Raw genomic sequence first — 16,120 nt, 5'->3', positions numbered from 1 at the left:
TGCACATGCGTGCACGCACACTCGTGTGCATACACATTCACACAGCTATGCGACTGCGCGCATACACCTTACACACACGGATGGGAGGGGCCTCCCGGTGAAACTGTGTCACTGCAGAGCACTTGCCTCGAAAGCTCTAGGCAGCACTTTGAGTCCCTCTCTCCCTTGTTCTGCAGCCCTGGAACAATTTATTTGCTGGCGCTCCATGTGCTGTGCCCAGGAAGACTGAGTGAAATATCCTGTCCAGTAGAGAGATGTGAGGAGCACCAGAAGACAGACGTTGGAAAACACCTTGCAATATACTCATTCTTCCCCCTTTCTTCTTCTGCTTTGACGCCAGTATCCCGGGCCGTGGGGAGAGAGGACAACCCAGCAGGACCCGTGCAACAGATGATCAGGGGCCTCAAGCTGTGCCCTTGCCCCAGCTCCCAGTGGCACAACGGCTATGGTGGCGGCGCAGCTGCCTGGCCACGCGTGGCTACCGTGTACAATGGGCAGAGCCAGATTGATCCCGAACCCTTGGGACCTGGGTCATGGAAGGGTTTAGCCAAGGTAGGCGGCTGAAGGAATGAACAGAGGGGAAGGAAAGCAGCTATTTTGTGACATGGGACCGAAGGGTCTTCCAGCTGTGTGATTAAAAGCTGAACTTTCCTCCCTGTATCCAATTATGCCAAATACCATCAACATGGGATCGGGGACCTTTTGGAGAGGACTGTGCGAAGCCCCTGGGACATACTTTTTCACTCTGCTGTTCTAGCTTCCTTCGTCTGCCTTCCTGTCGTGGGTCAGGGGGGACCTCCTTTAAGTCTGGATTTGTGCACGCACATTCTTTCACCCAAGATTAAATGTAGCCCCCCTGGCACCAGGCAAGCTGCTGGCAGAGGCACAAACGGAAATAGCAGAAGGGGCGGAACACCTGCCAGGGACACACTCCCTCCGTGCACTTGGGACTTGAGTGTCATGCATATTTCCTGAAACCAGTCTGATTGGAAAAGCAGCCCTGGCTGCACTGCAGCTTTTGACAGTTAAAAGCCCACAGACCAGGCAGAGAGCAGCCAAGCAAGCGGATGCCCCCGGGGCCTTCACAATGAACGGGATCCTGTGGTCACCCTTCTTACTGTCTGTACGATTTCAGGTGGGAGAGGGCTTTTAGGTCTACCTGTGGGCTGAGAAAGCAGCCAAGGACACAGCCTGTATCATTCCATCTTGGAACCCAAATGGGACAGAAGGATCTGCGGGAACCCAGATGGAGATGGAGATGGAGTCTGGGACTGGCTGACCACACAGAGGGACCAGCTGGGAATGTACAAACAGCTTACTGTGTAGATGGCCTGGGACTACTTATTCCCCTTAAAATAGCATTCTGAGCTGCCTCCTCACTCTGAAACCCCACACTTCCATAGTTTGACTCGATGAATGGTGTTATCAGAGCCATTTGACTATTTAATCCCATTGAAAGCCTCCGTCCTGACCATAGCCAGAGAATTTGGTTCGAATTTGGTACTAGAATTTGTCCCCCGCTGATGATTTTAGGTGTCACCCAGGTGAAGAGGACTAGAAGTCAAGGCTTCTGTTGCAGATGCCTAGTCGGGGACCAAAGCAGCACCCTGAGCTGGGGTTAGAATATTCTAAAGAGAATGTTGAAAGAGCTCTTTTATCATAACCTGAAGAAAGATGGCCTTGTCTGGTCCGTGATAGCCAGAGGTCTGATCAGAAAGGCATTGACACACTGTTGGTACCAACATCATCCCAAGACTGCATGGTCTGGTAAGGTCCTACTGTGCAGCAGCTAATCTTGATTTACGGTTTTTATTTGACTGGCTTGAGAAGAGACGAGGATGTTAGTAAAACACAGATCTGGGGGGGGGGGTGTCTGTCAAATGCATCTCCAGAGAGGATTAACTAGGGGAAAGACACAGCCTGGATGTAGGCAGCGCTACCCCTATAAGCTGGGGGGCATGGATGCATTGGAAATGGGCAGAGGGGGATCCACAGTGCTGGTGTTCTCTTTCTGCATCCTGGCCACCGATGTGTCTGCTCTGTTTCACCCACCACCGTCCACTGATGCCTCTGCAATCAGGGGCCAAAATAAATCTTTCTTCCTGAGTTGTTGTTGGTCACAGAAACGAAAAACTTCTGCCTTGCACCCAGCCCACGGCTACTTCAGTGCCATCGCTTGGAAAATATTCCCCATTTTCACTTGGTCCAGTGATGCTTTGTGAATTCTTCGAAGCCACGCTTGTGATGTGCCCATTTTCTCTTTCATCCATTCCCCCCTCCTTTAAATGCTCCCAAAATGGCCTCAGAGGTGACACCAGTCTGTACCTAATTAGTAACTTAACAGCTTCTCATGTGTTCTCTTCAAGGAGCCACAAGATCGTTTCCAGGGAGAGATCACACATCTTGACTGTCTCGCATCCTTTAGTAGACCCTGGTGAGGCTTGCTGTAGCATAGGTGTGCCATAAATATCACCTGATTGGTGACAAGGATTTTACCCATCAATCCTTGATTGGCTAAGGGAACACAGCCCATTCCCAACATTACATGCTCTAATTTATTTTTAATTTAAAAAAAATCTCAAAAATTAATAAAAGTCTATCTCAGAAAGTAGCTTTAGAACACGGAAATCCGCTTAGTGTGTAAAAGAAAACCTGATGCAATTAGGAGACAGGGGTTTGTGGCGTTGGTGGCAGATCTCATTTGTGGAGAGGACACCAGTTGGCTAAGACCACTGTGAGGGCTCATCTTGGTTGTCAACTTGCTTGCACATGGAATCAAAACAAAAGCCACCAGGCACTCCTGTGAGCGATTTTTCTTGTTCAAGTGATCTGAGGCGAGGGAAGGCCCACTCTAAATGTGATGGTACCTTCTGATGGCAGCACTGATAAGGGGATGAAGGAAACTGCTTTCTGGATGCCTGCCCTCACTCCCTGGCAAGCCTGTGCTTTGTGTTGTGATGGCATTCCTTCATCCATAGAAAAATCAATGTCTTTAGGATTGCAGTGCAGATCAGCAGGTCTCTGGGGATCCCCTAGGTCTTCAGGGCCAAATTGGGACAGCTGAGACATCTCATCACACGGATTGAGTAACTACTGGATTCTCAGCCTCTCCAGTGTGTGAGAGCCATGGCTGAATTACCTGGCCATATCCTGCAAGCTAGTCTAATTGTCCTCCTTTATTGAAAATATTCACCCTGGCAGTTCCTAAGACGATCACTGAGGGGTCTCACCTAGTGACATACCTAACCACATTCCCGTGAGTCACCTGGTTCCTTACCTAACACAACAGAAGGCTAAGGAAGCTCACAGTCACTCATTTTCTGTGACTAAGAACTTCTTTGCTTTCTACTTATCCCTCTCTTCATTTTACAACAGATCTCATTTTTCAGGTGCTTTCTTTCTTCTACTAAGTAGTAAGAATCCGTACATTCTCCCCATAAGGTATTAGTTGTGGGCCTGAAGGAACAATCAGGTATTGTCAGTGGCATCAGCTGATCCCAGAGTCATAAGGGACAGAACTCTTAGCAAGAAAGTGCATGCTTTTATTAGCTCCTGTATTCACATCTCTACCTAATCAACACAGACTTGGCTTGTTAAAGTTCTGAATTGAGCCCCCTGATGTGCCCCTTTCTGTTTAACTTTTCAGGAGTTCTGAATCTTTAGGATTCGAACATTTCAGAGAAGGAGTGCTCTGAGCTGCCTCCTCACTCTGAAACCCCACACTTTCCCAGTTTTACCCTATGAATGGTGTTATCAAAGCCATTTGACTATTTAATCCCATTGAAAGCCTCCGTCCCAACTGTAGCCAGAAAAGCTGGTACTTGAATTTGACCCCAGTGATGTTTTATTGAGAAAGGAAGATGGAGAGACTGATGATGCAAATTTACGCACACACAGAGAGAAAAACAAACAGGTAGAGAGAGAGAGAGAGAGAGAGAGAGAGAGAGAGAGAGATTGAAGAAAGAGAGAGAGAATACAATGCAAACGTTTAACTTACCTGAGATTTTCTGAACTGAATTCGGACTCCAGGAACCGAAGGAACTGGTCCCGCCCCACCTGGTCCTTCAGGATCTCATCAAAAGAGAAGCCCCATCGTTTTACTCGCTGCTGGCTGGGTTCTTTGCTTTGGGGTGGGAGGAGAAGGTTTGAAAAATGATCAGTATGTAAAAATAAGCTTCCATCCTATTCTCCCTGAGAATTCAAAGCTGCTTTGCCACCGCATATCACAGAGAGCCATCTCAGGTGTGACAGAGTCTACAAAACCCACCCAAATTCCACATGTGCACTTCCACACACCCATGCTCACAGGTGGTGAACAGCTGCTGAAAAGGGGTGGGGGAGGGGAGGCTGTGTTGGGGGAGGGTCCCCAAAGTGCCCAGCAAGTGACCCCTGGGGACCGGAACCTATTCCCAGCACAGATAGGGCTTCCCTGGACCTTCCATCAATTACAGATCCAACTTCCGACTCTCTCCTTTTTGCGCTTTTCTATTACCCAGTATATCTCACGAATCAAACTTTTCATTCTAATCACCTTCCACCTATCTGCCAATGGGCTGAGTTCTTGCAGCCGCTCTGGGAAGTATGATAGGTTTGTTTCCTTCTTCCAGATAGGGAAACTGAGGCCTAGTGATCAGTTGCCTTGGGACTTCTAGCTAGGAAGTGATGGAGTCAGGAATCCAATCTGGTTGTGTGGCTCCAGAGCACAGACTTGAGCTCTGAGCTCATCATCCTTGCTCTGCAATCTCACATCCACCCAGAAGAGAGGGGGTTGGTCATACTCTTCTGGCCCTGAACTAGTACAGTAACTCCTTCAGGGCCCCTTTCACCACACAAAGCCCATTGGCTGACCCTTCTTGAAACAATAGCTCCTACCTCACAAATCACATGCCGGAACCTCCCCTCCCTTCCCCACTCCCATCCAGACTCAAGGTATGACTTGCAGACCAAGCAGGACCACAGCCCACATCTGGAGATGGTGGACCAGAAGCTCCAGTTTCACAAGGGTCCCCAAAGACCTAGTCAGAGCAACACTTGGGAAACACTGATGTAGACGGTTTTTTCCTTTTAGGGACAGACAGGCCCTTTAGGATCCTTAACAGTCAGTATATCAGCTCGGGGGGTTTTCCTTATTATAGAGGTGGCATACTCTCCATATTTCTCTTAGAAGAGAACTGGTGCACTGAAATGTTTTGAAAGCCACTAATTCTAGAGAAGCCTGAGCAGGAAAAGTTCCTGGACTGGTGAAGCCAGTTTATATCCATGCTTTGCAGGCTTGGCGCCACCATCTGCACAGGCACTGAGGGCCAGCAAAGCCCTAGTATGGCAGATGACCTGAAGTGAAAGTTAAGATGTAAGAAATTGAAGCAAAACTTAAACAGTCATCTGTAGCTAGCAGCTATGGTACTGGATATACGGCCTAGATACAAGCCAATTGAACCCAGTTACTCCTGCACTGAACTCGTGTGACTGACAGCAACGTCTTCTATTTCTAGGGCGGTGATCAATAGATGGTATATGTGGGAATCAGGGAAGCTTTTGCAGTATGACTTTGCATTTCCAGGCATAGCTCAATAGGGTCACAGTAGTAGGCTAAACCTATTAAGCCAGGCAATAGGAAATTTCTCCATACATGATCTCTTGCAAAGTATGGGTTTGGGCTTTTTACAATAAGGCATGACAACAGATCCTGGATTCTGCGGGAAGCAAGCAACAAAATTAATCAAATTTGGTAAGGCCCCAAGGGATTGAAAGTACTGTTTGTAGAGACAGTGCCCTGAAGTTGAAACCATCAACAAATTGAAGTCCCTGAGAGCCTCAGGAACATTCTTCCTTCAGGGTCATGCTCTGACCTGTGTCCTTGGATAGGCTGGTGGCAGCTGGACCCTCACCAAAGGCTGTGGCCAGATACTTGGTGTGGACAACAACTCAGTTTTGGTTTTTTTACAACTGTCTCATGGATGCACAGTTATCACCACTGCCACCATATTCTGATGACAGGCGGTGGTGAGCCCATGCTCACCCTACCAGATTCCTTGGTGGCGGCAGGATTGGGAAAGAGGCAATCTGGGGGCGGGTTAGAAATCTTGGAATGCCTCTGTAGGTGCAGAAAGAGAGAGGGTACTAGCCCGGGATGCCCCCAAATGTACAAGGTCTCCCTTTAGCGGAAATGAGAGGGTCTGGAAAATATACCCTGAGTGGTCTATTGTAGCCGAAATAAAGTCTTAATGCAATAATTGGCTTCAAACAACAGAAGGTTTGGGCCTCACAGTTCCAGATGTTGGAAATTAAACCCCAGGGTGTTAGCAGAACCACGCTTGCTCCAAGGGCCTTAGAGGAAAAATCTTCTCAGGCCTCTCCCTGAATTTCTGATGCGTCAGTCCTTAGCTCTTAGGCATACTGCTGAGCCTCCTCTTCTATTATCACATGGCTTCCTTCCCAGGTTTCTGAGACTCTACACAGCATTTCCTCTTCATGTGTGTCTCTGTATCTATTTCTTTTCTCTCAAAGGCACCGGTTATACAGACAAGGGGCCCGCCCTACTCCAGTGTGATCTTAATGGAATTAATTATATCTATTACTCTATTTCCAAATAATGTCAGGGTTTGGGGGTTCTAGGGAGAACACAGATCCTGAGGTGATACTGTTCGGTCCAGTTCCCTGAGTCTTCTCAGTTTCCTGCCATTTCTCATCCAGTTCTGTAACTTACCCTCTACAAATGCTCTCCTGCCCCTGTTGGGATTCAGCTCTGCTCAAAGTCTCTTGCTTCTAACATTCCCTTTCCCTCTTTCCTTCATCTTTTGGGTATTCCGAACAACACCCATTGGAAGGTTCAAGAATAGGTCTGAATACACTGCTAGCACTGAATGTTATCTTCTATTTATAAATTAAGTTTTAGAAATGAAATCGCCTGGTGTCCTCCCCCAGGTGCGGCAGTCTTAATTTCAGCCTGGCACAATCACCTGGAGAGTCTCAGCGAGGAATTACCTAGATCAGGTTGGTCTCGTACATCTTCCAACAGGCCTACCTGATCAGGGCACGTTCTCAGTTAAGGGTCTCTCTTCCCAAATAGCTGTAGCTTGTTTCATAAGCCAGCCTGAACAGCTCCCTAGGAGCATGCGCCTTCCTGCAGGACCTACAAGGCGTGGGGGGAAGGGCAAAAAGCTTTTCTTCCTCTGCTTCTGGTGTTTATTTGTACTCCAGTAAAAGCCAAGGGGTAGATCGATGCTCTGTGTTCAAAAGACTGCAGAGACGCATGTAACAGTCTAGACTTGGGCCCCAGCCGTGTCTGTCCCCAGCGTCCACTCTTTTCTGTTCCCTACACTACTTTTGTCTTCTACTCCATGCTCCTCTTTTGATGTCTAGGCTAAGGCTTGAGAAAAGATGTAAGCGATCTTCAAAAGCCCTGCGTTGTGTTACGAGTGAATGTTTGTCTCTTTCCTTAAACTTTGCATGTTGAAATTTTAACTGCCAATGTGACGCATTTGGGGGTGGGTTGACTGGCTCACATGGAGAATCAGTGTTCTTATACAAATGACCCAAAGAGCACCTTTGGGTAGACCCTTCTACCATGTGAGGACACAGCAAGAAGCTGGCCATCAGTGAACCATTAAGAGGGCCCTCGGTTATCCAGGGCCTCATTCTGAGGCTGCCCAGTCTCTTGAATTGTGAGAAGTAAATGTATGATATTTGTACTCATACTCTTCATGGTATTTTTTTTTTCAGCCACCCTAATGGACTGAGGCAAAATTGGTACTGAGAGTGGGGTACTGCCCTTAACACATACTTAAAACTGGAAAAAGGTGGCAAAAAAAAAAAAAAAGGCCAGAGGAAGCTTGAAGTGTTTTCTGAGAATGGACCCATAAAGATGATCGTGTGTGTGTGTGTGTGTGTGTGTGTGTGTGTGTGTTGCGCGCTCTCTCTCATGCATTCGTGCAGGTGCAAACTCAGAAAACATAGAAAAGCAGGAGAGAAACCCCCAATCTTTTAGATACTGCTTATTCGGAATAAAATGTTAATGGATGGCAAAGGCCATGCTGATAAGTCTCAGATAAACAGGAGGAAGTTGGAAAAAGGATGGTTCTCGTTATAAAGTGGCGGAGACTGGCTGAATTCTGTTTGTGTGCTAGTGTTTTGTGGAATGTAGAACTTGTGAGTGATGATGCCACATATTTAGCTAGGGAAGCTCCTAAGCCATGTGTAGCTTCACTCTTCCTAACTGCTTTTAGGAGTACATGAAGAGAGGAGAATAAATTAAAGATAGACTTGCTAGCCAAAAGGAACTAGAATCTAATAAAAACTGAGAAAATTCCTAGCTTATTCATGTTGCAACAAAGAAGCAGACAAAACCACAGAGAAGAGATGTGAACATTGTGGCCACATCTGACTGACAGAGGATATAGTGCAGCTCAGCCATCCAGACAAAAGCCAGGAGCTATTTTTTTCTGGACAATAGGGAAATGCCATGAAGATGATTCAGTGGTTGCTAGGCCTGTGACTCCCATTATAGGCTCAGACTGCTACACTCATTAGGAGGTGGGAATGGGACAGTTTCAATAGGTTCAGGCATCTTTCTATTCAAGAAGTCCGGGATGCCCATGCCTGGTCCATCCAGGGTGGAGTCTCTGCAGAGAGCTACAGGGTGGACTGTGACCAGCAGAGCTATTGGGACAAACCTCCATGGCAGAGCTGCAGGTCTGGCCTGGGAAAGCTGTAAAGCCCTGGCAGAGAGAGGACATCCACTGAGCTGTGGGTATGATGCTGTTACCCAAAAAGGCGTGGCAAACAGAACATCAGCCCAGAGAAGCCACAGGCACACAACTCATCCTCAAAGAGCTATGGAGGTGGGTTCCCTGCCTCAGTGGGTCTATTGCCCCAATCTGGCTCTGACAGGTACAGAATGAAGACAAAGAGAATTGTCCTTGGATTAAAGGTTAGACTTGGCCCTGCTGTGTTTAGACCTACTTAGGGCCTGCTTCTCCTTTCTTCTCTTCTTGGAATGGACACATCTATCTTTACTTGCCACCACTCTTTGGAAATAAGTGTAACCTGTTGGTTTCACAGCTGGAGAGAACTTCAGTTGGAGGTGACTCATATCTCAACTCACCCTTATCTTATTTAGATGATATTTCGCCAATACTTTAAAGCTGATGTTAGGGTGAGGGTCCTAGTGGTATAGGGGAAAATCGGATGCATTTTACCTACTGGAGTTTATAAACTGGGAGAGCAGGTGTAGAATGGCCTGGATTAAAATTTTTGTGCCTCCGAAATTTATCTGTTGACATTTTGACCTTCAATATGATGGTATTAAGGGCTGGGGCCTTCTGAGGTCACTGGGCTCTGAATAATGAGGTTAATGTCCTTATCAATCAACCCCAAGGGAACAGAGAGGAAAGATAAAAAATTCAGTCTGTAGCCAAGCAAACCCGCGATCCTTCTGCCTCAGCCTCCTAAGCGATGAGGTGATAGTGATGTACCATCTAGACCAGACCACGATGCAGGCCCTCCTCAGACCCCAACATACTGCCGCCTTGATCCTGATGTTCTCAGCTCCCAGAACAATGAGAACCAAATGTCTTTCATTTGTAAGTCTCACTCTGTCTACTGAATTCTCGTTTGGCAGCCTGAATGGATTAAGATAAGTTATCAGGAAAATTGTGAAACAAAGGCCAGTCCCCTCGGAAGACCGTATCTAATGACCCCATCTTAGGGCCACACCGTGAGGAAACAATCTTGATTTATTTATTTACCACCCTGAGAACAACTGGACAGTCTAGGGTGTGGCCCATCTTTGTTGCATAAAATTCAGGGGCCTAGACCCCTGCTCACTGCTCCCTCTTGGTTTGTCTGGGCTTGGCCGTGTCCTCTAATTTGTGGTCACTCAGACCTGTAGTTGCAAGGTAGCATAAAAGGTCATCTGAGGGCTGGCCTGGGGCTGGGTGTTCACATGGCTCCTGGAGCAGCTGGCCCTGGCTGTTGACTAGAGTGACCCCACGTGGCTCCCTTGGTAGCTTCAACTTCTTCCAGGATGGCAATTTCAAAGACTTAAGAGTAAATGTTCAGAAGCCGCTGTGACTCTGCATAGATGTCTCTCTGAGCATCACTTTGCCACAGTTTGTTGGCTAAATTAGGCATCAAGGCCAGTACATATGAAAAATAAATAAGTAAAAATAAAAAGAGAAGCCCTCTCTTGGCATAAGAATCAGAACATGCACAAGGAAGGAGCCATCAGTGATGCCATGTTTAGAAACTGACTATTTCAAGAAAGGAACTTGAAGAACCTGGGGAGATGGCTCAGTGGTTAAGAGCACCTGTTGTTCTTATAGGGGTCCAGGGTTCAGTTCCCATCACCAATTTGGTGGCTCATAAACATCTGTGATTCCAGTTCCAGGGTATCTGGTGCCCTCTTCTGGTCTCCACAGGTATCAAGCAGGCATGCAGTACACATATATACACATAGGCAAAACACTCCATGCATAGGATAAAATAATAAATAAACCTAATTTCTTAAAGGGGCTTAACAGTTCCGCACAAATAGTGGTAATAAGCAACTCAAGAAGAAGCTCTCCCTCTCAGCAGGTCAGCTTGGCTGGGAGTGGATTCCTTCAGCCAAGTAGAAGGAACCAGGTTCTGTGTAAGCAACGCTCACGCTCAGCAGACAGGAAGCCTCAAACCTGCCTCACGGAGGGACAACATGGCCGACCATGATTCTGCAGGCCTCAGCAGCTTCACAAGGTCCCAACCTCTGGCTAATGATACCACCAGGATAATTTCCCTCAGGCCTCCCTAAGACACACTTGTGGTAGTGTTTAGATTAGCCAATTCTTTCCAGCTATGATCTGGCAACTTTTGGCCGGCTGCCCCTCAGTGCTAAGCCCTGGTTATTGTTATTTTCTTTAGCGAAAGCTGATTTCTCGGAACTTCCATCAGACGGGAGTGCTTTAAAACAGTCGCCCGTTATCACCCCTCCCCCGCTGCCCCGATTATGTACTTTCTTACACGTAGATTTTTCCCATCTATTATCTTATCTGAGGCTGAGAAGGGATCCCAGAACAACTTCCTGTTATTTATATTACATGTTACCCTGTAACATACATCTCTCACCGGGCTATCTTCATCCACCCCGCAGCAGACACAATATGTTCTTCATTTTTTTGTGGAGTCCCGGCATTCCCTCTGATGTCCTCAGGCCTAGAGCTCAAAATAAGTCAGCTTGGATTTCTCTGTAACCCAGAGGATTACAGAGCCCAGCACAGATGAGTGAAAGGACATCCCCATAGCATCCTACTTGCACACACGTGGCTTTTCCTCTTCCATGTATCACTAGCCATGTTCACATGAAGTCTGGGGAGATAGGAGACACGGATGATACCAGAGGCCTTGAGAAGAGGCACCTATGACCTCTCCTGGCAGCTGACGTACTTGGTATTCCTGCTTTTGAAACGCTCTTTGTCACTGGCTACCAGAATTTCCCTGGTTTCTAATCTTGCCCTGGCTCTTCTCCCTCCCTCTTGCTTTTTGTTTTCCTCTCTCAGAAAGCTCGCTCACCTCACTTTTTCCCTGGACACAGCCTAACCCTCTCCTTTGTTGGTTGAGTCTGCCAAAGCCCTGCCCACAGAACCTGCTTTCTGCCCCCAGTGGCTGACTGCCCTTTGCCAAACAAGGAGGAATTCTGGTGCCAGGTGGTAAGACAGCAGCTTTTATTGACTCTTTTAAATTTTTATCCAGAGGATTTTTTTATTTGGAACACATTACAAAGTAGGTCTCAATACGAATGGGCTGACTGAAAGTGATACTAAGAAAACACCGACTTTTGATTATTTTTTTAGTCACCTTCTGACTTTACTGTACAGACAGGGGCCGTTACTAGTCTGAAGTGTGATGTCAGCACTGATCTCACACTCTGCATTTCTTCTGACACCTCCGTGAGTCCCTGAGTGGATAAGGCTGTTCTACCAGGAGAAGAAGTAGGATTTCATTCCCACCTGAGTCTATAGAGATCCGTTTGCTTGGGTTAGACTCCATGGCTGTATCTTTTTTTAGGTTAGACACTGGCTTAGGGTAGAAGCTTGAACAATAAAAACAGAACTGAACAATAAAAAACAGAACATCTATTACAGGGCACGTGGCTCTATGTGGAAGATAGAATGCTGTGATTATATGATTTTTTTATCTAGTTAGGGACAAGTGAGAAAATTCATTTTGTTATAGTGAATTAGCTTTGGGCACGTGTCTTTTCCCAAATATCAGTTAAATTCCCTAAGAAGGACTAGCTTAGCCATCTACCCTTCACCCAATCTATACTTTTGAGTGCCTACTGTGTGCCAGTTAGAAGACTAGACACTAAAGCAGATCCTAGGTCCTCTTTAGAAGTGAACTAGAGGGCGTGTGACATTCCAGCTGGAGGGTGGGACACCTGTGTTGTTATGCTAGCTGGTCACTATGCTTGGGAAGGCTTGAGTGAGAATGAAAGCCATCAAGGAGCAACAGCTGGCTCAGAAAGACTGAACAGGTGAGATTCTGAAGCTCAGTGAAATGGACCTCGTTTGTTGTTTTAAACCCTAATCATATTATGCAGAGAAAAAAGACATGTTCTTCAGGCAGATGGGAAGGTCCAGGCCTTTCAGGGAGGCCTGAATTGAATGTGACTTCAGAGGACAGTCTGTAACTACAGCAGAGCTGTGAAAGAAAATAGAGAGCCTTGAAGCTCTGAGCTGCGGAATTTCAGTAGAGCAGTGAGGTCAGCATTAGACAGGGATTATGGAAGAAACCCTGAACCACACAACAGGCTCCACATTATGGAAGCAGGCTACTTAGGAGACAGTGGGAGTGAGAGGGAAGGAGGGGAGGGGAGAGAAAAAGAAAACAAATTCTGATAAAAACAGACCAGAGTGTGGTGCCACCACTGATGACAGGGTGTCAAGAACATAAAGAGGAAACAAACAAACCAACCAACACACGGAAACAAACCATCTGAGCAACACAGGGGAACCGCTAAAGAGATGTAATAGCTCCACCCCAGAGTTCCTACAGAAGGATAAAAGACAGAGAGAGGACAGAGAGAGGACAGAGAGAGAGAGAGAGAGAGAGAGAGAGAGAGAGAGAACAGAGAGAAGGAGAGGAAGACAGAGGAAGATGGAGATGAGAAAGACAGAGACAGACAAAGAGGGAGGCAGACAGACAGAGAATTTTTAAAGAATAAATTTTTAAAACCTTAGAAATATGAATGAAAATGTACCTAAACAGTTAAAAAATGAGATAGAATAATATGGAAAATACAGAAGCAGTAATTAAAGCAATTATGAACAGAAGGAGGGGAGGGAAAAAAAGATACCTCGAGTCGATGAAAGCTTTAAATTCTTGGGTCGGAAAGGCAGAGACTCTCCTGATGTGGTGGTTTCCAAGAGAAATCTTCCCTATAGTCTCAAGCATTTGAAAATTTGGTCCTCACTTGGTGGTGTCCCTTAGAGAGACTTAGGAACTCCAAAGGCCTTGTTGGAGGAAGTATGCCATTGGAGGCAGGTGTTGAGCTACTCCTCGTTTTCACTCTCTACTTCCTGCTTGGGGTTTAGGATGTGAGCTCTCAGCCTGCTGCTCCAGCCACCATGCATGCCCCTTTTCCATGATGGTGATGGACTGTTAACCCAATGGAAACAGAAGCTCAGATAAACCCTTGTCAATAGCGTTTATCCCAGCAATGCAAAAGTTGACTAGAAAATCAAAAGTTGGGGAAGAAAAGAAAATTTAAAAGAAGGAAGGAAAAGATATTTAAAAAAAGGAAGAATCAGGAAAAAAAGCAAGCCAAAGCAAATGGGATTTCTGTATCCCAATATCCAAAGCAAAGCCACCACTTGGGGAAAATGGGAAGGGACAGACAGATTCCTGGAAGTCACAGAGGAATGAATTTCAGACAACCACATGACAATTTTTCAATTAAGATATTTCTACACCAGTGAAGAAATAGAAATCAAAATTAAATTTATTTCAACCTACTGAATTTAAAAAAGATAGAAAGAATGTTAATGCCAGGGTTTGCATTAACTGAAGGCATGGAAAAAGTGGGTTCAGTTTTATTTAGGAAAATCTGGCACATGAGGTAAAACTAAAGTAGGCATTCTATTTCAAGTAATTCTACTCCCGGAAAATTTATAGTATAAAAAAACTAATTAGGCTTAGGGATAGGAATGTTCCTTGCATTGTTGTTTATATTACAGAAATAGACATGAGTTAAATAGTTATGGCCCAGGAATTGGTTAAATAAACTTTACTTCATTCATACCAGGGGATATTATGCAAGTATTAAAAATAATCAGGTAGATTTGTATGTATTTATATATAATGATAATTAAAACAGCTCATATCTATCTGTGTATATATATATATTGAACATGATTACATTAAAGATGAGAATATTTTTACATATGAAAATTTCAAGAGGTAGTCACTACATCAGACCCTCTCAAATGTTCTGAGTTCATGGCACTCTGAATGTCTCAGTAAGTGAGACCTTACTTACTGAGATCCTGAGCCCAAAGGAACACCTAACATTTTTGTTTATCTAAGGTTAGGACCCATCAACTTAACACGTACTTGTATCCTAGCAACTTAGCAACTACATAAAATGCATATACGTTGAAAGAAAAAAAAAAGTCTTAATTTCACTCTTAACCCCTCTCCTGGCTAGTTTTTATGTCAACTCGACACAAGCTAGTGTTATCTGGTAAGAGGAAACCTCAGCTGAAAAACTGTCTCCATAGATTGGGTTATAGGCAAGCCCATAGGGCATTCTCTTAACCAACGGTTGAAGTGAGCCGGTCCGGACAATGGTGTGGGGCGCCATCCTTGGAGTGGTGGTCTTGGGTTCTTTAAGAAAGCAGGCTGAGCAAGCCATGCAGAGCAAGTCAGTAAGCAGCACCCCTCCATGGCCTCTGCATCTGTCCCTGCCTCCAGGTTCCTGCCCTGTCTAAGTTCCTGTCCTGACTTCCCTCAGCGAGGGCCTGCTATCTGGAAGTGTAAGCAGGATAAACTCTTTCCTCCCTGAGTTGCTTTTTGTCATGATGTTTCATCACATCAATCTTAATCCTGACTAGATAGTCTCCATGTATCTATGTTACACACTGCACATTTTCTAAACTGGATTGGACCAGACCATGGACACCTTCATTTCCTAGTCCATGCTGATTTTTGGTGTGCATAGCTTTTTAGTCAGAACACTCCTCTGAAAACTTGGATTTGCAAAGGTGTGACATTAAAAAGGATGGGGCGTGGTCTGATCCTCACACTGAATCGACCTAAGCCAGTATGTGCGACAGATGTCCTCTGCGTTTCTGTCAGTGGCTCACACTACCTAGGGAGTTCTTTTAAGACCTGGGGTCTCACATTCTCTCAGTGCCCTGGCATCCTACTGCACTGTGGGAACCGGGGCACTGGTGCTTCCCGGAAGGCAGGTTGGAAGAAGAGAGGAGTTTTCTTCTTTATGTCCACTGGGATAGGCTTACCCTTTTATAGTAGGTTATCTATGACTTATTAAAAGAGGAAGGCGACACTGGAGTCATAGAGAAGGATAGAAGAATCTGAGGGCAGGCGTGAAGGAGTCCCACACAGAGCTGTCCCCACACGGCCAGGAATTTTGACTGTGCCCAAGTTCTCCTCAGCTGTTGTCAACACGCTTGCTTCCCTCCCAGGGCAGAGCCAAGCACGGATGAAACTACTAATGCCTGTGACCTCAGAAGACAGTGTGAGACCACCCAGCCTAGGAGCCCTCCGCCTGGGCTCCACCCTTAAAGCTGCTGCAGCCTTGGGAAGGTTCCCCAGCTCTGCCTCCACGTCCTCATCTGTTCCCCAGTGAGAGTAATGTTCACAGCTCAGGGGGTTTGGCAGAAAGTGCTGGGAGAGAGGGATAGTACAGAGAGGGGCTAGCTGGCCTTGCTGCTACCTGAAAGGAAGGAGACAAGTCGAGGCTGCCAGAGCTGGGAAAGGGTGAGGATCTGTGCCATCTACCGTGATGGTCAGAGAGAACCCACGTACAAGTCAAAGCTACAAGGAGGCAGGAACCTTGAGCAAGCAGACGCCAGTGTGGTGGTCACTAGTCTTATTCAAATCACAACAGGGAAAAAGGTAATGC

At 46.2% G+C, this 16,120-nt stretch overlaps 1 protein-coding gene across 17 annotated transcripts in view; it reads right to left on the bottom strand.

Moving 5' to 3' along the window:
* Window positions 1-16,120, bottom strand: part of Rgs6 (regulator of G protein signaling 6) — a 509,370-nt gene that overhangs the window by 47,609 nt on the left and 445,641 nt on the right. For all 17 annotated transcript variants that reach the window (XM_060387814.1, XM_060387808.1, XM_060387807.1 and 14 more), the window contains one exon: window positions 3,998-4,123. In XM_060387814.1, coding sequence (XP_060243797.1) covers window positions 3,998-4,123 — 126 coding nt within the window. The remainder of the gene's footprint in view (window positions 1-3,997; window positions 4,124-16,120) is intronic.

This window comes from Meriones unguiculatus, chromosome 7 (genome assembly GCF_030254825.1).
Source record: "Meriones unguiculatus strain TT.TT164.6M chromosome 7, Bangor_MerUng_6.1, whole genome shotgun sequence".
In the NCBI taxonomy this organism is placed as follows: Eukaryota; Metazoa; Chordata; class Mammalia; order Rodentia; family Muridae; genus Meriones; species Meriones unguiculatus.
The sequence above is the reverse complement of the archived record's forward strand: the minus strand, read 5'-3'. Positions and strand labels throughout refer to the sequence as shown.